Raw genomic sequence first — 23356 nt, 5'->3', positions numbered from 1 at the left:
CGTTCTTACCCTCAATTTCTTTCAAATATGGCCAGAAGTATCCGTGCTAGTGTTGGCAAGCGCAACCGTGCCACTTTGCGCAAAAAGGTGTTTGGTCCCGTTGTTGACGCCCGCACTGAACGACTTGCCGCCAAACTTCAAGAACTTGCATCGCAACCTCGTCCCAAGGCCCCTGAAGTGAAATCCGATAAGACTGGTATGTCAATGGCTTCGTACGAGGGTGCGCATTTAAACAACTTTTTGTTTCTAACTTTTGGTGCCTACTTAGACGACCAAAGCTCAGATGCCAAGGCAGCAGCTTTGACTGATGAAGGTAAAGCTACAATAACCCTCAAATCATTTAATTTGATTTGAAAGTAATCAAGTCTCTAACATCGTCTTTCGTTTAGCTATGGATGTCGACACCAAACCCTCCAAGAGCCGATCTCGCAAATCCGGACGGGTGCAGAAAACCAAGAAGCCCCGCAACAACATCGTGTTTAAAGCTCATCCCTCGAAGGGAAAGAGTGGTTCCAAGAGAAAGTGAAGTCAAAGAAGATAACAGTCTGACTTGAGATTCGTGACATACGAGCTATCAGGGGACAGAATTGGGTGAAAATCGGCGTTGGGAGTCCTTCAATACATTTGTTTTATATTCTTTCCTCCTTCCCCCTTGTGTCCTTATTCTCTACTTCGATGTACACCAATATATCCTCCTATGCTACTTGCATGCATGATCTGGTGGCGATAGGATTCCCCCTGTATATCGATGAACACAAAGGCGGTGTAAACTGTAAACTGTAAACAACCACCGCGTTCTCCTTTCCGGCCAACGAACCCTTTTGAGTGTGTGCAATGGCGGTCTTTCCAGGTCGATGGGTAACTTTACTCGCTAATATCCTGGTACCGGTGGGCGTTATCGTCTTTTCCACAGGGTTTTTCCCCTATAAACCACTGCTCCCGGGTCTAGCTATCTTCGACGAGGCCGATACCGATGTCTTGCCGGTCTTTGACAAGGTCATTTTTATGGTGGTGGATGCACTACGGAGGTATTGACTGAATGCACCCTTTTATATGAGAACTGCCTGCTAAAATAGTGTTTTAGTGATTTTGTCTTCTCAAATGATTCCGGGTTCTTGTTCACTCAAAGGTCAGACGTGTGATCTCTCCGAAGAAGCAGAAAGTTGACTCTGTAGCAGCCTGATTCGAGCGGGGGCTGTGTTACCTTTCACTGCTCATGCTAGCGCTCCGACGGTGACAATGCCCCGGTTAAAGGCAATAACGACAGGGTCTGTCCCTTCGTTCCTAGATGTGATCCTGAACATCGCCGAGTCAGATACCACATCGACTCTCGCATACCAGGACACTTGGCTCGCACAGCTGAGGTCTCGAGGAGACCGGCTTGTCATGTATGGGGATGATACATGGCTTAAACTTTTCCCGGGAATGTTTGAGCGAGCAGATGGAACCACGAGCTTCTTTGTCTCTGTCAGTGACATTATCCCCATTTCCTCATCGGACACAATGCTGGAGCCTCGAGCTGAGAATCATACACGCAGGACTTTGTGGAAGTTGACCAAAACGTGACGCGGCATGTTCCCTCAGAGCTTGCTGAAAGCGATTGGTCCGCCCTGATTATGCATTACCTGGGTCTAGATCATATAGGTCACAAGGCAGGCCCAAGAAGGTGAATTCTTATGTTTTGTCACATTTATTTCCAAATCAAGCATCTAACATTTGACTAGCCCATTCATGCGATCCAAGCAGCAGGAAATGGACGCTGTAGTAAAAGACATCTATACAGCGATGCAGCAAGAGCCCCATCTCCAGTCTACACTGCTCGTCTTATGTGGCGATCATGGTATGAACGATGCTGGCAACCATGGAGGCTCATCTGCCGGTGAAACCTCCCCGGCATTACTATTTGTCTCGCCAAAGTTTCAAGCACTGGGAAATAGGTTGGAAAGCCCCGTGGAAGCCACGGATGAATTCCAGTACTACCGGTCGGTTGAACAGGCAGACATTACTCCAACTTTAGCTGGACTTCTCGGTCTACCGATTCCGCTGAATAGCCTGGGTGTATTTATTCCCGAGTTTCTGAACATGTGGGACTCCGGTACGTATATTCTGCTTCTTTTTTTTGGGGGGGGGGGGGAGACCCATTGGCGATCTACCTGGGCTAACAAGTTTTCACAGAATCACAAAAATTGGACATCTTATATCGCAATGCTCGGCAATTACTAAACACGGTCAAAGCTACATTTCCAGGTGTCTCATTCGACCAGGATGACATTGCTGCAAGCTGTGCATCCGGTGCAGTCTCTGGTATTGAAGGCGCTCGGTGTGCCTGGTTCCAAATCAACCAGCTTTCCCATGATACACGGGTGGAGGATGCGTTCGCCATTATTGGTCTCGCTTTACAACGATTCTCACGGAATGCTCAGGAGGTGATGAGCAGTACCGCCAGTGACTATAACGTTTCCAGGCTTGCGCTAGGCCTATTAGTCACGGGCAGTGCGGTTTTGATGCTCTTCCCTGCTGTGTACCAAGACTGCGCACGATCGGCCTACGCGGGTGGGTTTTTAGGCTTCCTGGTGGTAAGTTATGGAAGTATGATGTTTGCAAGCAGTTATGTGGAAGAGGAGCAGCAGTTCTGGTATTGGATCTGCTCGGGGTGGATTGTTTATTTACATATCAGATCGACACGCTTTCAACGCACCCACCGAAATGGTGCATTCAATTGGACTAGCATGGCCACGCTGGGACTTATCGTGTCCCAGCGAATCCTTCGACGTTGGAATCAAACCGGCCAGAAGTTTACGGCTGAGCCAGATATCGCCCGCAGCTTCTTGCCTAGCCACCCCCTGTTTCTGTGGACTTTGGTGATCCTCACGTACATGGATGTCGGCCGGGGTCTGTTTCTAAGCCTGCCGGCTGGTTTGCCACGACTGATTGGGTTGGTTCTGCCAGCTCTGGCTTTCTGGTTCAAATTGAACTTTGTGGCAAATGACTCCCCTGAACTACTGGCTAAGTTCATTTTATCGCGGGCGCAAAAGTCGCTAGATACCGTGCCATTAGTTTTGCAGGCAAGGCTCGTCTTTGGCGGGATTGCATGTTGTATCTTTCTGGCAATTGTCACATCAAGTCGGTCGAGGAGAGCAGTCGGTAAGATTTCACATTTTCTCTCCGGAATCCTGACTGACCTGAATCACCAGTATCCAACAGGCTGGTCCACGAGGCGCTCAATCTGTTTCTGATGACGCAGTCCAGAGCCACCAACATTCCAGTCTTTCTTTTGTTTCGTATTCAAGGCCTTCTTTTGGCCCCGATGGATTTGAATGGGTTCGAGGTGACTGTCCTGACGCTAATGATGCAGTACATGACTTTCTTTGTGCTTGGGGGTTCGAACGCCATTTCCTCCGTGGATTTATCAAGCGGATATAACGGAGTGGACAGCTATAGCGCGACCATGGTGGGAATTCTGACTTTTGCTAGTAACTGGGCAGGCCCCATCTGGTGGGTTTCGATGGGAAACCTACTCCGATCGCATCAGACCGTAGGATCTCACAGTCCGGCCGCGTTATTCACGTTCCACGTCGCCATGTCCCTCATTTCCGTGATGGCAGCTTGTACGGCTTTGAGGACCCATCTGTTTATCTGGACCGTGTTTTCGCCCAAATATCTGTACTCCATAGCGTGGGCAACGGCCAACCATGTTCTGGTAAATGTGTTTGGTGGGATTGGCCTTGCTACACTTCGGAAGCGACAATAGTGGGTAACACCATGGACCTAGGAAATAATAAAAATCCCACTGTTGCAAGAGCGACTTAAGAGTTAGAATAGTCCACTGAAAAGATCGTCGATGGCATTTTTCTTGCGCTTGGCGGTCTTGGGTTTGACAGTCTTTCCCTTCAAAGGCCGCTCTCTTTCCATGAAGACTTGACTCGGTTCTGGTAAATCGTCGCGACGGATGCGTTCTCCCCAATCCTCGGTTGGGGTTGAAACAATCACTTTTTGCTTTATTTGTCGAGATTGTGATTTGAGTTTACGGTCGGCGCCAGTAGCCTTGGCCAGACGTGAAAGTGCGGCCAGAAGAGCGATCCCCAAAGTCGCGAACTGGTTCTCGGCCACAACTGTGGAAAATGCTCTATTTCTGGTCAACGCACTGCCTTGCATATTTTAGGGAAACATACAGATAGCATCGGGGAATTAAATGTACGGCCAGATGCTGCTGGTAGCGCTCAACTGCCGTCGAGTCCAGCGATCCCAGGTCCAACGTAGTACGCTTTAAAGTGGCCAGCCATTTCCACCATTTGGCTCTCTGATGTTGATTCTTGTTGCGATGATATATCAAGTGTAGGACAGTGTGGACTGCCGAGATCTCTTGTTGGTCCATGGGGGATTTCAAGGTTGGTGGGAAAGGATAGATTCATTTGCGGGAAGCAAATTAAATTTGTTAACGGAATTCCAAGGTTTACGGAGTATAAAAGGCCCCACAAAGTAAAAATAAAAAAAAGTTATAAAATTACTAGTTTGAACAGGAAAAGCTCAGATGAATTCAAGGAAATAGAACCAAGATGTCAAAAATGAAGGGCAAATAAGCCAATTCGGAGCTTCAACCCTATTCGACGGAGATCAGACATGGCAGTCAGTCCCAACTGCTTGGGACCATATCACACCGAAACGGAACAACGTCATTTCATACCATGAGAAACCAGAAACCATAAATTGGGAACCAGGGGGATAATTGGTCTCCGGGAATCGTCCCTCAAAAGATGAAGGAAGAAGGGTAAGATGATAAGATGAAATCAAGTCGAGAAAGGTAAGAATAAGAATCACGCCGAATAGAAACATAGTCTGGTATGTCTTTAATTCTCAGAAACCATAAAACGGGAATCAGGGGGATAATCGGTCTCTGGAGATCTTCCCTCAAAAGTTGAAGGCAGAAGGGTAAGAGGATAAAACAAAATCAAGTCGAGAAAGGTAAAAGTAAGAATCACGCCGAATAGCAACATATTCTGGTATGTCTCTAATTCTGACGGTACTTGGGCACATCTGAATTGCCCCATTTGTTCCGTTCTCGGCGGCGACGGCTACCCCGGACGGGCGTATTGATAGCTTCATACTGAAGATCAGTGTGGGCATGGCGACGTGGATTGTGACTGTCTGTGCGAGAGCCACCTCGGTATAGCCCTGCCAAGGTCATGTCAGTTCAGAATTCACTAACAGGATGTCAAGTGGAACCTCACCGCTGTCTTTGCTTCGTTCAACTCCCTTTGCAAGTGTCCAGAAGTTATTGACTGTCGGAAATGGTGCTTCTTCACCAGCGTGGGGTCCCTTGATGTAGAACAGCTCGTTCAAATCAGTACAAAATGCTTCGTATCTGATGTTGATCGAGACTCACTTTGGGACGGTTATCCGGGAAATCCAGCATGACCGGGCTGTTGCGGAATTTCTCTACCAGGAGTTCATAGGTTTGCGTAGCTGTTTCGGGGTCAATTTAACACGCCAGGGGATCTTTAGGAGAAGAGATAGGGGCTTACTCGCATACGAGACCTCTGCAACCTTGGGTCGGCCAGTAGTGAAACCCGGCCTACAGTATATAGGATTAGCAATGTTTCATGGTCGTGGAAACGAAACCAACTTACCAGACCGTTCCATGTCGAGCGGTGAAAAACTGAATGATTAGCAATTGTAGGAGACATAAAAAGATCTCATAGCATACCGGAAGTATTTTCATGGGCTGAAATATGAAAAAGAAAAACGGTTAGTAAGTGACTGGAACGAAGGGGAGGATCAACCAACGTTTTCGAAGTTGATGAACGCATAGCCGACGCTAAAGAGATGGGTTTGGTTAGAAAAATCCCCGTCGAATGCATTCTTGTTTCACAAACTTTAGACGCTGCTCAAAATCTATATTCACATTTAGTTGATGGTCATCATGATAATTGTGAAGCACACTTACCCATACGCAAGTAAATGAAATCATAGGTTCCTGCAGATGTCACATCAAGATGCATCTTGAGTTGATCCTGTCGGGGTGGTCAGACTTGCACACTCGAAAGTCAATTTAGAACATTGATTTACCCATGTCTGGGAATTGGGGATATTCTTTAACATAACCTGTTGGGAGAGACGTCAGGAACCATCACAAGTCCAGAGAGACCGAAGGATATGCTACCTACCGTGCACCGACGGTCTTGTCCTTGAAGAATGTTTTGAGGATAAATGATTTGTTCGTCATATTCAACTCGGCCAGGAGTCTGAGGAGTCCGGGCTCGGGCTCGGTTGTCCTCAGGATCGAAGTATTCACCTGGTCGGCCATCCCTTCCTTGCGGTTGACCATTCCAGTGACGGATCTTCTGGTTCTCGAGATCGTAATGGTATGGCAGCACCTCCATAATAAAATGCTAGAATTTAAAAGAAAATGAGTTACCACCACTTGATCAAAGGGGAATCAGGGAACAGTGAAGACATACTGGGGTTGAGATGGTATTGAGAGATCTGGTCGCATTGACGGCATGTAGACCATCGTAGTAACGTACCACAAATCCTTCCATGGTGAATCGCGGAGACTGCGACGGAGCTTCAAGTGCGACTTGGCGCATTTCGGCAACAGTTCCTACTGTCTCGAGCAAACTCCTTACAGCCGGCACAAGATTGACGGGAGGAATAGTTCTTCCAGGTCCACGGTACACAATGGCCAAGACCTGATCCTCAAAGGTACAGGCAGTGGAGTTGATCCTCGAGCCCTGCTTGAATGTCGTTTCTCCAACAGGTTCCACAATCCAAGTTGGGTGGTCACGGGCAAAATGCTCGACGGCGCGTTGGCTCTGACGCATATCGGAGAAACCGATCCAGAACTGACCTTTCTCGCGTACCTCGTGTGTGGTAGGACCAAACCCGGTTCGGAAATCCTTTTTTAAGTTAGTTTTCTTCATTTGTTGCATTGCTATATACACTGACCTGGCTGTGGCAATAGTCGAGAATGTAAACTCCCGAGATGTTGGTATCCACGTTTTTCACGAGAAACCGACGGTCGTAGGGTCGCAAGTCCTTTGTAGTCGTCATGACCGTCATGGTAGCAACCTGGCTGGTGGGCCCCGGGTAAATAGATCTGTTGCCACAGAAAGAAGCTTGCATGGGCTGTACAGGTTGCATGGACGGTCCAGATTGCATAGGCTGTACATTTTGGATAGATTGGACAGGACGCATAGGCCATCTCACTGGCGAAATCGCATCGCGAGATTGAGTCAAATTGCGAAGCCCTGAGCTAGGGTTGGCCATGAAGAAGTTTCGAAGATCATTCCGGTTCTGGGAGGCACCCATAGATGGTGGGTGGTGATTTGGGTAGATCCCGTAATCACTTTGCTTACGGGGAATCGACAGTGAGTGCGGAATTTCAGTTGGGTAAGAAGCAGGCTCCCGACGGTGCAAAGGGTTCAATGAACGAGGGACATTTAGGTCAGGCGAAGGGTTGGGACCGAAGGGCTGTGACCCATACTTTGCCCCGATCGGCAAATCTCGCAACATATCAAAATCCTCTTGCTTGAGCTGCTTTCGAGGAAATGAGACTTGGTTGAAGCCATTGCCCGGGTAGGGGCTCCCCAAGTAAACACCACTGTTTCTGTCAGTTGGGATTTACCAGTCATTTGTATCTTTTCTTACGGGCTTTTAGCTTCAAAACGATTCGACTGAGGCAGTGTTGGCAAGTCCACGATATCCGAATCGGGGAAGCGCGATGTAAAAGTTGCCAGTTGAGTACCAGGCGACTTTAGATTGTCCGAACGAATCGGCGACGAGCTCCCACCGAGGGAATCACAGGGATTGACAGACATTTTGGAGCAATATGAAACGCGTCACAAGAGGAAAAGTTTGGAACGGTGTAGAGAAGCGTTAGGATAACAAGATTAAGAGCAAAAGGATAATGCACAGATTCTTTGATAGGGAAGACGAAGCAAAATGAAAAAAAAGGAGGAGAGGCGGATGAGGAAGAGAAGGAGGAAGAAGGAGAGAAGGCGGGGGTAAAAGCTGCTGTCTTCGTCGCCCAGTACCTCGCGCAACATCGAGTCGCAACAAGATCTTGCAACGATATCTTGCGCAACGCTGATCCGCAACTCTAAGTCTCGGCGGCCGCAAAGCCAAGGCAGCGAATCCCAGGCAGGAGGAGGCGACGAGTCGCGTCGGGAAAGACTCTGTTTCCATTAAGCATTGTTTTGATGGCCTCAAAGTGCATATTCAGACACTATTTTCAGAGGCAAGATATAATAAATCCACATATTGAGGTGTATTCTTGTGCATGCAACATGGGAGATATCAGATTCAGATATTACATCTTGAATAGCCCTAATGAGTTAAGGCGGTTGTTATCTATAAGATAATTAGTCAAACTTGATGGAAAAATAATGGAATAAAAGAGAATGATAGGGAATTTTCACTGAGAGTCACGCAAGACAACAATGGCTTTCAAAATGTTCATTTTTGTATTGATAGAGGTTGGATTCATGGGGGTATGGTAACTGAACTAGATGGCTATACTTAGATCTATATAAGGGCGGTGAGAAAGGCGGTCACCAAAACTGGGACATATCACGTCGCATACATCAGCATATGGAGCACAGCTTCCAGACAAACACAATGCCCTCCATGACACCTACCATGCCAGAGCCACATGTGCTGAACCAGGTTAGTACTCATAAATTGCCTGCTTATGCTTGTTAACTTATGTTCATATCAAAACAGATCATCATTTCGCCTTCCGACACTGATTACCTAGATCAGCTCATACCCTCCATTCGCGAGTACAGTGTTGGGAATCGGACTCCCCAGTTGCTCCAATCCTTATCCCGGTTTGCAAGTGATAAAGAGGTAGAGATTGAGAGAATATGCAACACAAATCATCAAGAGTTTGTCTCGTCCGTCAATTCTTTGCTTCGAATTCGGGAAGGCACGGTATCCTTGACCGCGGAGATCCTGGACCTCAATCAATCAATCCAGACAAGCACCGAGCGACTGGCGGAACAGAAAAAAGCATTAGTCGAATCACGAGGTCATCGCCAGAATATTGATGAGACTTCAAGGGCGATTCAAGATTGCCTAGAGGTGCTGCGTCTCGCGAACCAAGTCCATGACCTATTGGCAAAGAAGAATCACTACGCAGCCTTGCGCGCCTTAGAAGAGCTGCAGAATGTTCATCTTAAAGGGGTGACCCAATACAAGATCGCTGTCATGATTCAACGCTCGGTGCCGGCCACTCAGCGCGCAATCGCCGAGGCGGTGATGTCAGACTTGAATACCTGGCTGTATCGCATCCGCGAAATGTCTCAGTATTTGGGAGAAATTGCGCTTTTCCACACCGATCAGCGCAAATCACGACTCAAACAGAGAGCGGAGAAGGTCCCATACCTCGAGCACTTCAACTTAAACTCCGCCATCGAACTGGTGGCCGACGAAGACGAGGAATATGATCTCCTCGAGAATGAAGATTTGCAGGTGGAGTTCACTCCGTTATTTGAATGCCTGCATATACACCAATCCTTGGGGCAAATCGACAAATTCCGAATTGAGTATGCCAACACTCGTCGCCGCCAAAAAGACCTTTTAACCCCGCCTTCCATCACTCTTATAGATGAGGATGGGGCAAGCCTTCACAATCTTCTGGAGGAAATGGCAGGGTTTGCCATCGTTGAAAGAGCTACGATGAAAAGAGTGCCTGATTTGAGATCATCGGTTGATGTATGCGTTTTCCCCCTCTTGACCCAGTCCGTGTGATATGAACTAATCTATTTTGGCGGACAGATCGATGAGCTTTGGGACTCCATGTGCCAGGCTGCGGTGGGCGTGATATCCAAGGCCCTTCCTGAAGTGGACAACGCTGAAAATATCCTAAAAATCAAAAACTTGATTGCTTTGTTCATGCAGACCATGAATGTCGGTCCCCTTCATCCCTACTCCATTGATTTCAATGCTGATTCTCTGCGTAGACTTGGAACTTCCCAGTGCGGGTTTTTGATGATTTTCTCTTGAATCTGTTTGAGAAATATGCAGAGCTCTTGAAGAGGAGGTTTAGCGATGATTTCCAAGAGGTACGGTTGCCCTTGGCTCTTTGTCCTATTGTCATGACAAGAGGAATACACTCTGACATGCATAGATTGTGTCAACGGATGATTACATGCCTATGCCCATCCAGACTCTGGAAGAATACGACAAGGTGCTTAATGTGAGCTGGTATAGCCCTGAAAAGCCTCGTGAGGAGCAGGTGTATGTGTATCACTCTCCCCTCCGTATGCATTCGGTCTCCACTCGACTAATTTTCGGCGCAGCTTCCCCTGTATCCTGCCATTCTCAAGGATGTATCCACTGTGTTGCATTGACATTCGAAACTTCCTTAATCAATTCTATTTCTTCGCAAATGATGACTTTTCGCACCCAAATGTCATTGATGAGACATTGAAAGATGTGGGTGCCTTCCATCATGGACTTGACCCTTCAATCCACCTGATGCTAAATAGAAATAGGCATTGGATGATCTCCTCTCACGCAAGGTTTGCGATACTTTAGTCGAGCGTCTTTCCTCGCAATACTTGGGACAGATTGTTCAAATTCTCATCAACCTGGAGCACTTTGAGTCAGCTTGTCGTGAGCTCGAATTGCTTCTTGCGGCTGCAAGGTCTCAAAACTCTACAGGCATATCCATTACTCTAAGGGCAACTGAAAAGTTCCGGAGCAATAAAAAATCGGCCGAAAAACGCATCTTTGAGGTCGTCAACTCCAAAATTGACGATCTTATCGAAACAGCGGAATATGAATGGATGTCTCCTACCTCTCCAAGCGAACCTAGCAACTACATGCAGACATTGACTCGGTTCCTCTCTAACATCATGAACTCTACACTGTTGGGGCTTCCAACCGAAATCAAAGAGCTCATCTACTTTGACGCCCTCAGTCATGCGGCTAACATGATTCTGGTACGCGCCTTATGCTATCCCATTTCCTCAACCCATTTTCTAGATTAAACTGACGAGGTACAAAAAGGCCCAACCGCTGGCACCGGAAGTCAGATCCATCAATCCCAATGGTGTGATGGCATTAGCAAAGGATGTGGAGTACTTGGCTCAGTTTGTGGATAGTCTGAATGTCCCTATTCTGCGTGAAAACCTCGATGAGCTCCAACAGACGGTACAGTTGATGCAGGCGGATAATGCGGATGAGTTCTATGATATCTCAACTCGAAATAAGAAATATGGACGAGTCGACGCTATGCAGGGACCCATTTTACTTGAAAAGTATGTTCTCCCCAAGGGTTTATCCTACTATGCGACATCTGCTGACCTGCTTTAGGCTCACGAGGACGGTTCAAGCGCCTAGCAAGGTGGATAAATTCGCTACACTTTCCTCTCGTTTCAAGAAGAATTAACAGTAACTTTGCTTACGTCATTCCCATAATGAGCCGGTTTCTTCTTTGGATGGATTTTTCAGTTATCTGGCCTACTTGGATTGACCAAAATAATCTCCAAAACATGATCAAAAATCAGGTTGGAGGCCCTCAAAGCGGAGCCGCCATCATTTCAACGAGACCTCTTCCTAATATCTAAGATATCATACATTCCACACCTTCAATTTTAATTTTAATTTGTACTTAGAGCGTCCGCTTCTAGGACCAGTTAATTCAATCCAAGGTCATGTATATAAAGAGTCATCATATTACAACCCTCATTCCAAGGATGTGTTCCAAGGTTGTCTACATATAGAAAATCCTAAATGACCAAAGGAGACAGCTTGGTCCGAGTTTTTCATGATGGTATATATTTGGATAGAGCATGTTTTAAAAAAAGAGTTCAGAAAAAGACAACCCTTAGGCCCAGGATTCACCAGGAAACGCGCATAGACCCTTGACACAACGAAAAAAGTACGATTTTCCTCGCAGGAGTTCAACTCACTACACTTGATTAGCTGCGAGAAACATGAAGAGCGGTGGGGGCGAGGCATAGCACATACCTGTTGAGGAGGGAGATGCGGGTATGGTGCATACATGCCCTCAAACATTTGGGATTGAGGTTGGCCATATGCTGCAGTGGGGTCCGATTGAACTGGCCCTGGGTACATGGTGGGCTGTGGGCGGTATTCCTGCTCTTGGGGCATTCCATGCTGGCCGAGGGAGCTGTAATCTGCAGGACCCATGTGCGTCGGAACACCATGCTGGGATGGTGGCAGCTGGCCCGGAGCCACAGACGGTCCTGGGGCACCTGCTTGGCTCGATCGCTTGGCATGTGAAGCTGCTTCTTCACGAGGGACAATATCAATCAGGAAGTCGAACATGTCAGACTTGGAGAGAGCGGCAGCGATGTCCGAGCGCTGCAATGTGCGGCGCTTGTTGTCTTCGGCATGGATCCATGCGCGCATCGTCAGCTCCGTGATGAAGATATCACATCCCTTGGCGAACAAGATTGGGGCCTCCGCGGATATCATCTTGACTTCGGGGTCTGCTTTCATAACTTTCTTGATGCGAGCAAGCGGTAGCTGATGAATCTTGTAATCATGGTTTTCGCCCTCCAAGTGATTGATGACATGCTGCCAGTAGGTCGTCAAGATATCACGAGCAGTCCCTTGCAGGCCTTGGTTCACCTACTTTGGTATGAGATGGGAAAAATTGGTATCGAAAGGGATCTTACATTGGCCCAGGTTCCTGTGTACAGCTCCGCGAGTGGTGCATAGCCTTGCGCAGAGAGCTGATCGGGGGTGAGGGTTGATTAGCAGCGACTCCGAGATGCCCCACGAGGTTACTGGAGGGGTTGAGTGGGTATTCGATTCAAATTCCGGAGCATACCTGTGCACTGGCACCTGCGAAAGAAAAAAAATCAGCCTATATTCAGAGTGCACGAGTGACGCCTCAGTTGCGCGCTCGCCAGAGGCGATGCGCGCTCACCCAGGCGTGCTGCGAAGCTAACATCCGATCCATCAAGGAAAGGCACAACGGTGCTGATTTACCATAGTGTCCACCATTCCTGGTATCATAAACAGGTGCTTGCTGTTGTCCCTGCTGCTGTCTACCTTGCTGTTGGCCGGTACCCTGAGGAGCTGGTTCCATGGCGAATCGCGCGCTCGACAAAGTTAGAATGAAATAAGGAGGTGGGTCCAGGAAACCTCGGAAATATGTCGCAAAGATACGACGCAAATAGATACAGAAGAAGCAGTAGAAAGTTTGATTGGATGTGAATGGCGAAACGATAACTTTGGAAAGGAAGCGCGTGCGCCAAGGTGATCTCAGCCATCTCTGACGTTTCCGGGTATCCCAACCCCCGCTCCTGAACATCTGATATGATTTACGTGAAGGAGCTGTAAATTTTTTTGGGACTTTTAGCTAATACGATTTACTCTATAATTCTCTATAATATGTAGATTCAAAATATCCCATAATAGAATTCGAAAAATCTCGACTATCACGGTATATACTAGTTATTGTTACTCAATTTTACACTGCAATAACATGTATTGTCAGGTATCGGGTACTTTGATACCATGTATAACCACGTGATTAGCACTGTAAGCCGCCATGATAAATGTTTGTCCGTTCCGAGCGAAGCAACAATCTGAAAAAAAAAAACCTATAAAATCCGCTTTTCACCCGGCTCCTTCAAACTCCTCAATACCTCCCGCCCCCTATACCCTTACTGGTAGGGATGGATCCAACCCATGTTGAGGTCAACAGTCAACCTCAAGAAGAGGTCGACTTGACCGATGACCAAATCCAACAGCTACTGCTTGAAGCAGAAGGTCGCCTTCGCGGCTCTGATGTTCAACTTGCCCAAGACTTGGACATCACGTCTCTAAGGTATTTTTATGCTTTCAAATCACGAATAATCATCCTTGAACAAGACTGACTCATTGTACAGCATTCCAAAAATGTCCTCAGGCACCTCACTTGAGCCGTATGTCCGCCAGGGCGATGATGTCGCAACCATTGATTCAGCTCAGTTGGTCGATCCCAGACAGAAAGAATTATCTAATTCTCTACGCTTGATTCAGCATGCCAAGAAATCTACTAAAGTAAGTGCTTGTCTTATCCTTTTACTCTCCCGTCGACCCTACGACCTTTCCTTTTTGCTATGAGGAAAACTTTCCCAACGCATCAGCGCTTGATGCAGCGTAACCAGCCCGTCTTGGGCTGTGCTGCACCAGTGAGAGCTTCATTTTTCATAGTTACTCTGAGCAACCAACCACAAATCACTTGTGATTCCTGGAGCATATAGTTACGAACCCGTACTAACTGTTTACTCCTGTAGGAAAAAGCCACTGCTGGACCCCAGTGGTTCGACCTCCCCAAGACGGAGTTGACTACCGAACTCAAAAGAGATTTGCAATTGTTGCGAATGCGCTCTGTGTTGGACCCCAAACGGCACTACAAGAAGGAGAATGGCAAGGCAAAATTGCCTGAGTTCTCCCAGGTCGGAACCATTATCGAGGGACCCACTGAATTCTTCAGTGGCCGGATTGCGAAGAAAGACCGCAAGAAGACCTTTGTTGCAGAGGCAATGGCTATTGAGCGGGAAACTGGACGGTTCGAGTCCAAGTACCGTGCTATTCAAAGCACTAAGACAAGTGGGAAAAAAGCCTTCTACAACAACCTACAGGCAAAGCGAAACGGAAAGAAGCGGTGATCATGATGCTTCAGGCGAAATGAAGACGATATGCCCAATCATGATCACTACTCTTGCCAGTCACCGTCTGGTCTCCAGTTTATTGACACAGATCGATATTCAAGCCTATTGGAAAATATGCTGCTGTCTATGGCCGACCAAATACTCTCATGAGTGTTCGCGTCACCAGTTGCTGTTGCCCATTTTAGCTTTGGCTCTCCCGGTTGGTATGGAAGAGGACTTACCTGCATGTCCAAAGCCGCTGTACGGCCAGCTTCCAGAACCTCCTCGTGTGTTGCTTTACCTTTCTCCAACATTGCATTGAGCTCGCTGGCGTCTTTGCCTTGAAGCAATTGCTCGTCTCCACGAGGAACTGGGGCCAACACCGCATTGTTTGTGACCAGCGTGAATGCTAGCACACGAAGGCCACAATGCCTTGCCACAACAATTTCGGGCACGGTGGACATGCCCACCACATCGGCACCCAACATTCGAAGCATGCGGCTCTCGGCCCTCGTTTCGTAACTACATATTGTCAGGAACTGGAGGAAAGAGAGCGCCTTTCCTACTTACGTTGGACCTCCGACGAAAGCGTAAACTCCCTCGTGTAATTTCCTGGTGTTTTGCGAAGGAGTTATTTCTTTCCACACCTGATGGACATGGCGACGCAGATCAAGATCATATGCATCTGACAGAGGTGGAAAGCGGACACCAAATTCCTCGATATTGGCACCTCTTAGAGGATGCACCCCAGCGAGACCTGCCAAGAAGATATGCTGTGTAGAATGTCAGTAAGATCTGACTGATCTGTGATCAAGGAAGAACCTACATCATTCAATAGCATAATATCACCCACGCTATAATCCTGATTGAGGCCCCCGGCAGCATTAGTCACTGTTCCTCCGTATTAGTATACTTGGTCATTCTCGGTTCTTATATGCAACTCACGCACAACCGTGTTCACTCCTAGGAGTTTAAACACGCGAATCGGAAACGTCACTTGATCCATCGAATTTCCTTCGTAGTAGCTGATATGTCCATGAGCCATGAACCGGTAAATGAAATACAAATTGAACTCACTGGGCACGGCCAACCATGAATACCGCGGGGATCTTCTGACCCAAGAGCCCAAAAACTAGCTTGCCCGCATGTCCCGCAACTGGTGTTGTCAGACTCCGATCATTCCATCCTGCCTATTGACTTTACCTGTTGGACGAGGAAAATGAGGAATCGAGGCGTAATCGTATTCCATTCGAGGCTCTGCTTGGACAGTCTCCGCTAGGCCACTCAATCCAGAGCCACAGACGACTGCAACCTTTGGGGCTTGTAGGCCTTCGGGAAGTTGGCTATTCAAAAAAGCCACTGCCTCTTGGGCCTGCTCGAGGATAGACAGCTTGGACTGATTCATGCTTAGAAGTAAAGGTGAGGTATATGGCATAAGTAAGGGAGAAGATGGGGAAGGGAAAAAAGTCCAAGCGGAGGGTGGATCTCGATGAATCTCCTGATGCTGCGGAGTCGCCCAGTCCTATTGGTTGAGAGGTTAAAATGCCAACCACGAAGTTGCATCTATCCAGACGCATGAATCATATGCTACAAGAGAAAAGCCATCTATGATACTGTATTCAAACTGGATTGTAGATGTATGAAGTATACGCATGGCACTCGGTATACTTGTCCAACTTTCCCTTCTCCACATGTCAAAATCACATGTTTCGAGACAAGCATTCCATGGAAGGAGATCTCTATAACATTTAAAAAGCAGGTTATCTAGAGAAAGCAACGAGCCTTGGATCAAGCAACTTTGGGAAGATCCAAAGTTGAATGCCATGGTTATGGTCCCTTGGGTAAAGGCGGTCAGCACCACATCTCACGGGAAAAAAATGGAACAACCGTTGGCATTCCATAAGATCCTTCAATTGACAAAATGTTCTCAAACACAACACGCTCCTTACTGGGAGCTGGAAAGCACCTGCGGGTATGTTGTATTCGAGTGACCTCTTTATGCCTTTGCGCTGACCAAGTCGGGGTTAAATAAACAAAAGGTACCCGTGCCCATTCGCTCGCTATCATCCCCGAGTCAACCTACTGCGCCATCTCCAACCACAAACCAGGAGAAAGCACCTCAGTCTGCCGCGACCGCGACTGTGACTGCGACCCCGACCCCGACCCCAGTTCCTGAATCGACTGCGTAAGATTCCATCAAACCCTGAACAATCCCAATTGAGTGTGTCACAATGACTGATGGTTTCGAAATCTAGATCCACGTCAGCTCCGGAGCAGCCATCTGAGCCACTTGTGAAAGAATGGTCAGTAGAATTAGTTGCCCATCTGAATCGAAACCGAGCGAGTGAGAGATCAAACAGTACACTTACTCGCGATTAGGTCCGACCGACTAGGAGCTCTGGGTAAGACCAGACTGCCACGAAGCGTACAAGCGATTTATATGCGACCTCTCCGGAGGAAGGCGGAATACGGCCTCCCGGTCTGTGATCTCCAGCTTCGATCCTACAGTGTCGAGAATGTGGAATTCTTTGCCGACTTTGCAATCCGTGCGGCCTATTACCTCAACCTTCCCGTCTCCGGTCCCGTCCCTCTCCCACGCATCGTCGAACACTGGACCGTCCCACGAAGCAACTTCGTTCACAAGAAGAGCCAGGAAAATTTTGAGCGAATTACCCTCCGCCGGCTGATCCAGATCAAGGATGGGAACCCCAAGGCAGTGCAAGCTTGGCTTGCCTTCCTGCGGAAACACGCGTTCTATGGTGTCGGCATGAAGGCCAATGTCTGGGAGCATGACAGCCTTGGTACGATTCCCCGGGTCCGTTTATTACCGGCTCAATGCACTAATCCTCCACAGATGTTGGCAAATCGATGGACGAATCTCTTCCGGAGATCGAGAAGACCCTCCGCTCGCACCTCGCCCAATTCGGTCAGCGTAAGGATAATTCCGCTGGGGGATCCATCTTTGACACTTTGGACAATGCCCGGTTTGCTGAGCGTAAAAGCCTATAGAGCAGCGGTAGTCCTTAGGTTGGACTCGGTCTTGAGCTTTGCATTTTGGAGAAACACCTCGGCGTCCTGTAGTTTTATCATATCGTGTTCATCTTTGTGGTGGGTTCTCCAAGCCCCCCGTGTATTGTATACTTTCCCATCATATCCGAACCCAAATCAAGAATCTGCGGGATTTATCTCGATCCTTTGAAGTCCCTGGCCCTAGTAAGCCGTAGTAAATAATCAAGCTTCTTCCTATGTAGGAACAGAAAACTTCCTCGGCTCTAGGCTATGAACATATCAAGTTCTCACCACATCACGTGATGAAATGAGATGTTTTCGCGCGGAGACGGAAAAGATTCATATCCTCCTTCCCCAATTGACGACAACCGCCTTGGTGTATACTCCGTTCAAGATGTGTACCTTATTTTGTCACCATGGAACTGTCTCAGTAAGATCGGTTGGCGGACAGCTTTCCCGGCTGCGCGTTCGGCAACCCTTACAATGGCATCGATCAGTCAGCTCAACCAGCTCGACCACCACACAGGAGCCCGTAATCTTTTCAGGAATTCAACCAACAGGGGTTCCTCATCTGGGAAACTATCTGGGTGCACTTAACCAGTGGGTGAAGCTGCAGAACAATGCGAAGCCAGGAGCCAAGCTGTTGTTTTCCATCGTCGACCTGCATGCATTGACCGTACCGCAAGATGCAGCTCAATTGAGACGATGGAGGCGGGAGGCGTTTGCAACTTTGCTTGCGGTGGGACTGGATCCCAAGCGATCTACGATCTTTTATCAATCGGCTGTGAGGCATCCTATCTATGATATAGGAGAACAGGAGGCTAATCAGTACTCCGTTGCTTGGGGTGTTAGGTGCCGGCTCATGCAGAATTGATGTGGATTCTCAGCACGGTAGCTTCCATGGGATACCTCTCAAGGATGACACAATGGAAGGTAAGTCTGACATGACCCGTACCCAACCCGACTGTTTCCGCCGCTAATGGGCTTTGTAGAGCAAACTTCAGTTGCCAGAGGATATCACCCTGGAGCATTCGGAAGCCCGAGCCCAGCTGCGCCTGGGTCTTTTCTCATATCCTGTGCTTCAAGCTGCGGATATCCTTGTTCATAGGTCAATTCTTCTCCTATCTACGAACGAATTCCTCCAAAAAGCTAATATTCCACTAGAGGCACCCATGTTCCAGTTGGCGAAGATCAAAGACAACATCTGGAGTTCTCCAGGTATACTGCGAATAGCTTCAATCATCTCTATCGGCCAATCTTCCCCATCCCAGAGGCCTTGATTTGTAATGATTCTCACCCATTTTTTTTTATTTGGGTTTTCAGCCGCTAACCACTGGAGTTAGCCCCCGCAAAGCGGGTGATGTCGCTCAAGGACCCCACCGCCAAGATGTCCAAATCCCACGCGGATGAGCGATCCCGTATTCTGTTGACCGATTCTCCCGCAGAGATTCATAAAAAGGTCAAGGTCGCTCTGACGGATTCGGAGCCTACAATCACCTACGATCCCGCCCATCGACCTGGGGTCTCCAACTTGATTGAGATCCTTAGTCATTTTGAAGAGGTGTCATGTGCGGAAATTGCTTCAGAGTATAAGTCTGCTAGTCTTCGCACATTAAAGGAGCATGTTGCAAGTAAGATCGCGCATCATCTTCAACCCGTTCGAGAACGGTACATGGAGATCATGGCGGATCAGAGCGGGTACCTGGATACGGTTTCCCGGGAGGGCGGGGAGGCGGCTCAGGCCAATGCGAGCGAGACCATGAGAGAAGTCCGGGATGTCATGGGTCTTTGAGCAAGACCGAATGGATTGTACTTTGAGCCTCGACATTTGGGGGGGGAGGGCGAAACCAGGGTCCAATTGACAGTAAGTTGTCCCTGGTCATGTATAAATAACCATTTCCCCACCTTTGTATAATTACGGAGTAAATAGATGTAACTAGTTAAATGTAATATTAGGTGACGATCTATATAACCATTTACAACACTAAACCCAAAGCGGGTAAAGTGGAGATAATCATCCACGTCATCAACCTTCCACTAAAAACCACGTACTTTGCATACGTAAGTCCATCAATCCGAGTTTTTTCTCTCTTTTTCTCTTTGAGGTTACAGGTTACAACGAGAGAAAACAGAATTACCGCCTTCTCGAGTTACCACTTGACTTTCTCTAACAGGATGACGCATAACGGATGACGCGCCGACTTTAGTGGGGCTTCACTTTTCAAGTTGATGGACAAGGCAACACTTAATTCACATCCAATCAACTGTCCATTTTTCGCCCCAATTTCCCTGATTACCCGAAAATAGGAGTTTCTCTGTACCTTTTATGTATAGAATAGAAAAAAAAAAGATGGAAAAAGGATGAACAAAAAACGCCATCAAGGCTTAGTGGCAGAACCACAATCCACTTATTACCTTCCCAAGGGACCCTGAATATTATACCGCTTCTTTTCCCTTTTCCTCTTTCCTTTTCCTTAATCCTCATTTAAGCTCTTCTCCATCATTTTTCCATTTTACATTTTCATTGACGGAAGTTACCAGAATCCAAGTCACCTCGGTAAAGAACGCCGATCGCATCTCAAGAGCTGATTAGATAATTTGCCAAGATGAAGAATGCGTTGGTACTATTGGCGACCTGCGCACTTCCGGCTCTGGGTCGCTTAACACTACACCAGCGAGATACTCCAGCAGTCGTTGGTTTGGATATTAAACGAAGAGATATCTCGAATCCCATCGCTAGAGACCGAGCAAGACGGAAGCGGGCGGATACAGTTAATGTAGGCTTGGATAATGAGGTATGAAGCCCCCCCAAAAAAAGAAATGAGAATAAAAGATTCATAATAAAATGAAAACTCACATGCATATAGGAACTCCTCTATTTAGTCAATGTCACCCTCGGTACCCCAGAGCAAAGCTTGCGCCTAGTCATCGATACTGGGAGCAGTGATCTGTGGGTGAATGCTCCCAATTCCAGCTTTTGTGAGAAATATACAAAATACTGCGATTATTTCGGCACCTATGATTCCAGTGACTCGTCTACCTACTCTTATGTATCTTCGGATTTCAACATTACCTATGCCGATGGGTCCGGAGCTGCCGGCGTCTATGCCACTGAGACCCTTCACATCGGGGACACTAAACTGACGGACTTTCAATTCGGTATTGGCGATACCTCGACTTCGGAAGGTGAGTTGACCAAAAGAGATCGGACTGGAACCGAACTGATACCTGTCTCAAGAGGGTGTACTAGGAATTGGATATGTCACGAATGAAGCCCAGGTGGGCACGGCGGGAGAACAATCCTACGCTAACCTGCCCAAGGCCATGGTGAACAAGGGTTTGATCAAATCCAATGCCTACAGTTTATGGTTGAACGATCTTGACGCCAACGAGGGCTCGATTCTGTTCGGCGGAGTCAATACCGACAAGTACCACGGCACCCTTGAGACCATACCCATCCAAAAAACCGGCGACGAATATTCCGCCTTCTACATCGCCCTTACCGCAGTTGCCTTGACGAAGTCCTCGGGAACCACCAACTATTCCTCCAGCTCCCTTCCTGCCGCGGTTCTGCTCGATTCGGGTAGCTCCCTGACATATCTCCCGGATAGCATCGTCGAGAAGATCTATGATGACCTGGATGTCACTTACGAAGAATCGGAGGGATATGGCTACGTTCCCTGCAGTATGGCCAATAAGGATTACAACATTTCCTACACATTTTCGTCGCCCACCATTACTGTTGGAATTGCCGAGCTTGTCCTAGAACTAGATGAAGCGTACTACAGCAATGGTGAAGCTGCCTGCACCTTTGGAATTGTCCCATCAGGAGATAGTACCTCGGTGCTGGGAGACACCTTCCTGCGCAGCGCATATGTGGTGTACGATCTAGCCAACAACGAGATCTCCTTGGCAAACACCAACTTTAACTCCACGACCAACAACATTAAGGAGATCGGTACTGGTAAGGATGCTGTGCCGGGAGCCAGTTCTGTTGTCAACGCAGTGACCACCGCCGCTATCGGGGGTGATGGTGCACGCATTGGAGGCCCAACTGGTGACGCTACCGCGGTCATCACTATGGGTGATGGAAAGACCAGTAACCCTGCTGCTCCAGGCCCAACCAGAATGCCCAAACATATGGCTTGGGGTCTGGCTGGAGCGGCTCTCCTGGCCCTGTGAAGTGAATACATCATGATTCCATTCTCATTCGTTTCTAGATATTTGCATGTTTCTATGGTGTCTCAATTGCTTGGAGTTTTTTTTTTTGGTTGCACATTTCCCCTTTTGTCTCTCTTTTTTTCATGTGCCATGATATTGCATATATTACATATACCTATTTCTTCTATATGATTTATACATACTAAAACCATTATACATCTCCGAAAGCTCAAAGTGTAAAATGGTAAATGTAAAATTGTTGGAAACTGAATTCGTGATCTTAGGGGAATGTGGATTTCTTTCTGCCATGCTTGGCGTTGTCTAACTCAACATCATCTTTTGGATCCCGACAGGATGCCGCGTATCCCAACCTCAGTACTGATCAAGGCATATCAAGAAAGTCCCCTTCTGCCCTTACTGCTCCAAGAATGCCGTACGCTGGTCTCTGCTCGAAATGAGCTACGGTGGCTGCGTGAGCGCGCCATGCGTGACAGCCAGTCCCCGCGACTGGGATCTGGATGGCAGATGCGTCTAAGATCTATGTGCCACCAACGGTCACGAGGGGTACCACTCCAGTATATTCTAGGCGATCAGCCATTTGGGGATTTGGAGATTCTTTGCCAACGCGGTGTATTGATCCCAAGGTCTGATACCGAGTCATTTACCTATCAAGCCGCCCATCTTGTCCGTCAAATGGCTCTGGATGACAAGGTCAATTCATCACCACGTAGGCAGAGGCCTCTCCGGGTATTGGACTTGTGTACTGGCACAGGCTGCATCGCACTTTTGCTGCATGCGCTTCTCTCCCCCGAACTTCCAAGACATGCAGGTTTTAGGGGTTGACATCAGTCCAACTGCTCTAACATTGGCGCAAAAGAACCTGTTGCATAACATGCACCGGAACTTGTTGACCAGCCGTGCCCCTGAACAAGTTCACTTCCTCCATGCCGACGTCCTTGGTATGGGAGACAGTCGACCGGTGCCAACGATACAGGAGACCTTGCGTGAACACTTTCCTCGGCTTGGACAGCCAGGTGAATCGACATCGGAATTTGAATGTGACTTACTAATCTCCAACCCGCCCTATATCTCTACCGCGGACTTCCGCAATGGCACCACATCACGAAGTGTTCGTCGTTTTGAACCGCACTTGGCATTAGTGCCGCCTCATACCCTCCAGTCGACAATGCCAGAAGGGTGCAATGCGGAAGATATCTTCTATCATCGCATTCTTACTCTTTCGCTTCAATCACGAGCAAAGATTACTGTCCTCGAGTGTGGGGATATCATGCAGGCCCGTCGAGTGGTCACAATGTGCCAAGCAATGACTGTAGAACAAGGCAAGGAGTTTACTATGGAAGTTTGGCCAAGCTCGGAACAGGATTTGGCGGCAAATGGATTTCACTCCCGTGATGGATCACGATGTGTGATCATTCAAATGCGAGATAATGTTGAAAGGATATAGTCTCTAATTATTGTCAAAAACCCCTCAAGTAAATATTCTAGGTTTCGCGCGGCAGAAAGGCTCTAGTATATGTACAGCGACAGTCAAATCTATACATGAACCG

The 23356-nt window shown here is 47.8% G+C and overlaps 10 protein-coding genes across 10 annotated transcripts; 6 read left to right on the top strand and 4 right to left on the bottom strand.

Moving 5' to 3' along the window:
* Positions 1-27: 27 nt before the first annotated feature.
* N7520_009260 (GPI ethanolamine phosphate transferase 2) lies at positions 28-3751 on the top strand (the record flags this gene model as incomplete). Its single annotated transcript, XM_057143194.1, has 10 exons — positions 28-220; positions 269-313; positions 390-509; positions 950-1028; positions 1085-1129; positions 1179-1467; positions 1539-1666; positions 1725-2095; positions 2176-3144; positions 3195-3751. The coding sequence occupies 10 exons, from the start codon at positions 28-30 to the stop codon at positions 3749-3751; spliced, it is 2796 nt and encodes a 931-aa protein (XP_056992482.1).
* Positions 3752-3813: 62 nt separating this feature from the next.
* N7520_009259 (uncharacterized protein) lies at positions 3814-4375 on the bottom strand (the record flags this gene model as incomplete). Its single annotated transcript, XM_057143193.1, has 2 exons — positions 3814-4126; positions 4173-4375. 2 exons carry the CDS (start codon positions 4373-4375, stop codon positions 3814-3816), a joined length of 516 nt encoding a protein of 171 aa, XP_056992481.1.
* A 633-nt stretch (positions 4376-5008) lies between these two features.
* Positions 5009-7817, bottom strand: N7520_009258 (putative meiosis protein MEI2; the record flags this gene model as incomplete). Its single annotated transcript, XM_057143192.1, has 14 exons — positions 5009-5172; positions 5229-5331; positions 5384-5463; positions 5523-5572; positions 5628-5656; positions 5705-5722; positions 5785-5815; positions 5874-5892; positions 5945-6011; positions 6067-6102; positions 6165-6389; positions 6459-6896; positions 6946-7600; positions 7648-7817. The coding sequence occupies 14 exons, from the start codon at positions 7815-7817 to the stop codon at positions 5009-5011; spliced, it is 2085 nt and encodes a 694-aa protein (XP_056992480.1).
* Positions 7818-8589: 772 nt separating this feature from the next.
* On the top strand, positions 8590-11395 carry N7520_009257 (Rab GTPase-binding exocyst subunit SEC15; the record flags this gene model as incomplete). The annotated part of the gene is made up of 9 exons (XM_057143191.1): positions 8590-8664; positions 8722-9714; positions 9778-9909; positions 9963-10064; positions 10130-10239; positions 10302-10437; positions 10497-10946; positions 11014-11264; positions 11320-11395. 9 exons carry the CDS (start codon positions 8590-8592, stop codon positions 11393-11395), a joined length of 2325 nt encoding a protein of 774 aa, XP_056992479.1.
* Positions 11396-11914: 519 nt separating this feature from the next.
* hapE (CCAAT-binding factor complex subunit HapE) lies at positions 11915-13066 on the bottom strand (the record flags this gene model as incomplete). Its single annotated transcript, XM_057143190.1, has 4 exons — positions 11915-11917; positions 11977-12603; positions 12651-12707; positions 12905-13066. The coding sequence occupies 4 exons, from the start codon at positions 13064-13066 to the stop codon at positions 11915-11917; spliced, it is 849 nt and encodes a 282-aa protein (XP_056992478.1).
* A 592-nt stretch (positions 13067-13658) lies between these two features.
* N7520_009255 (Fcf2 domain-containing protein) lies at positions 13659-14636 on the top strand (the record flags this gene model as incomplete). The annotated part of the gene is made up of 4 exons (XM_057143189.1): positions 13659-13810; positions 13872-14025; positions 14112-14156; positions 14262-14636. The coding sequence occupies 4 exons, from the start codon at positions 13659-13661 to the stop codon at positions 14634-14636; spliced, it is 726 nt and encodes a 241-aa protein (XP_056992477.1).
* A 127-nt stretch (positions 14637-14763) lies between these two features.
* N7520_009254 (purine-nucleoside phosphorylase) lies at positions 14764-16023 on the bottom strand (the record flags this gene model as incomplete). Its single annotated transcript, XM_057143188.1, has 7 exons — positions 14764-14808; positions 14861-15140; positions 15189-15391; positions 15445-15509; positions 15564-15643; positions 15696-15774; positions 15822-16023. The coding sequence occupies 7 exons, from the start codon at positions 16021-16023 to the stop codon at positions 14764-14766; spliced, it is 954 nt and encodes a 317-aa protein (XP_056992476.1).
* Positions 16024-17058: 1035 nt separating this feature from the next.
* On the top strand, positions 17059-19419 carry N7520_009253 (uncharacterized protein; the record flags this gene model as incomplete). The annotated part of the gene is made up of 6 exons (XM_057143187.1): positions 17059-17419; positions 17473-17613; positions 18125-18411; positions 18480-18560; positions 18620-18845; positions 18971-19419. 6 exons carry the CDS (start codon positions 17059-17061, stop codon positions 19417-19419), a joined length of 1545 nt encoding a protein of 514 aa, XP_056992475.1.
* Positions 19420-20233: 814 nt separating this feature from the next.
* On the top strand, positions 20234-21809 carry N7520_009252 (pepsin-like aspartic protease; the record flags this gene model as incomplete). Its single annotated transcript, XM_057143186.1, has 3 exons — positions 20234-20422; positions 20495-20813; positions 20866-21809. The coding sequence occupies 3 exons, from the start codon at positions 20234-20236 to the stop codon at positions 21807-21809; spliced, it is 1452 nt and encodes a 483-aa protein (XP_056992474.1).
* Positions 21810-22611: 802 nt separating this feature from the next.
* N7520_009251 (uncharacterized protein) lies at positions 22612-23253 on the top strand (the record flags this gene model as incomplete). The annotated part of the gene is made up of 1 exon (XM_057143185.1): positions 22612-23253. One exon carries the CDS (start codon positions 22612-22614, stop codon positions 23251-23253), a length of 642 nt encoding a protein of 213 aa, XP_056992473.1.
* Positions 23254-23356: the final 103 nt, after the last annotated feature.

The sequence above is a fragment of the Penicillium odoratum genome, assembly GCF_028828045.1.
Source record: "Penicillium odoratum strain IBT 22623 chromosome Unknown utg000006l_segment0_segment0, whole genome shotgun sequence".
Taxonomy (NCBI): Eukaryota; Fungi; Ascomycota; class Eurotiomycetes; order Eurotiales; family Aspergillaceae; genus Penicillium; species Penicillium odoratum.
Note: the sequence above shows the minus strand (reverse complement) of the source record. Positions and strands in the feature narration are given on the sequence as shown.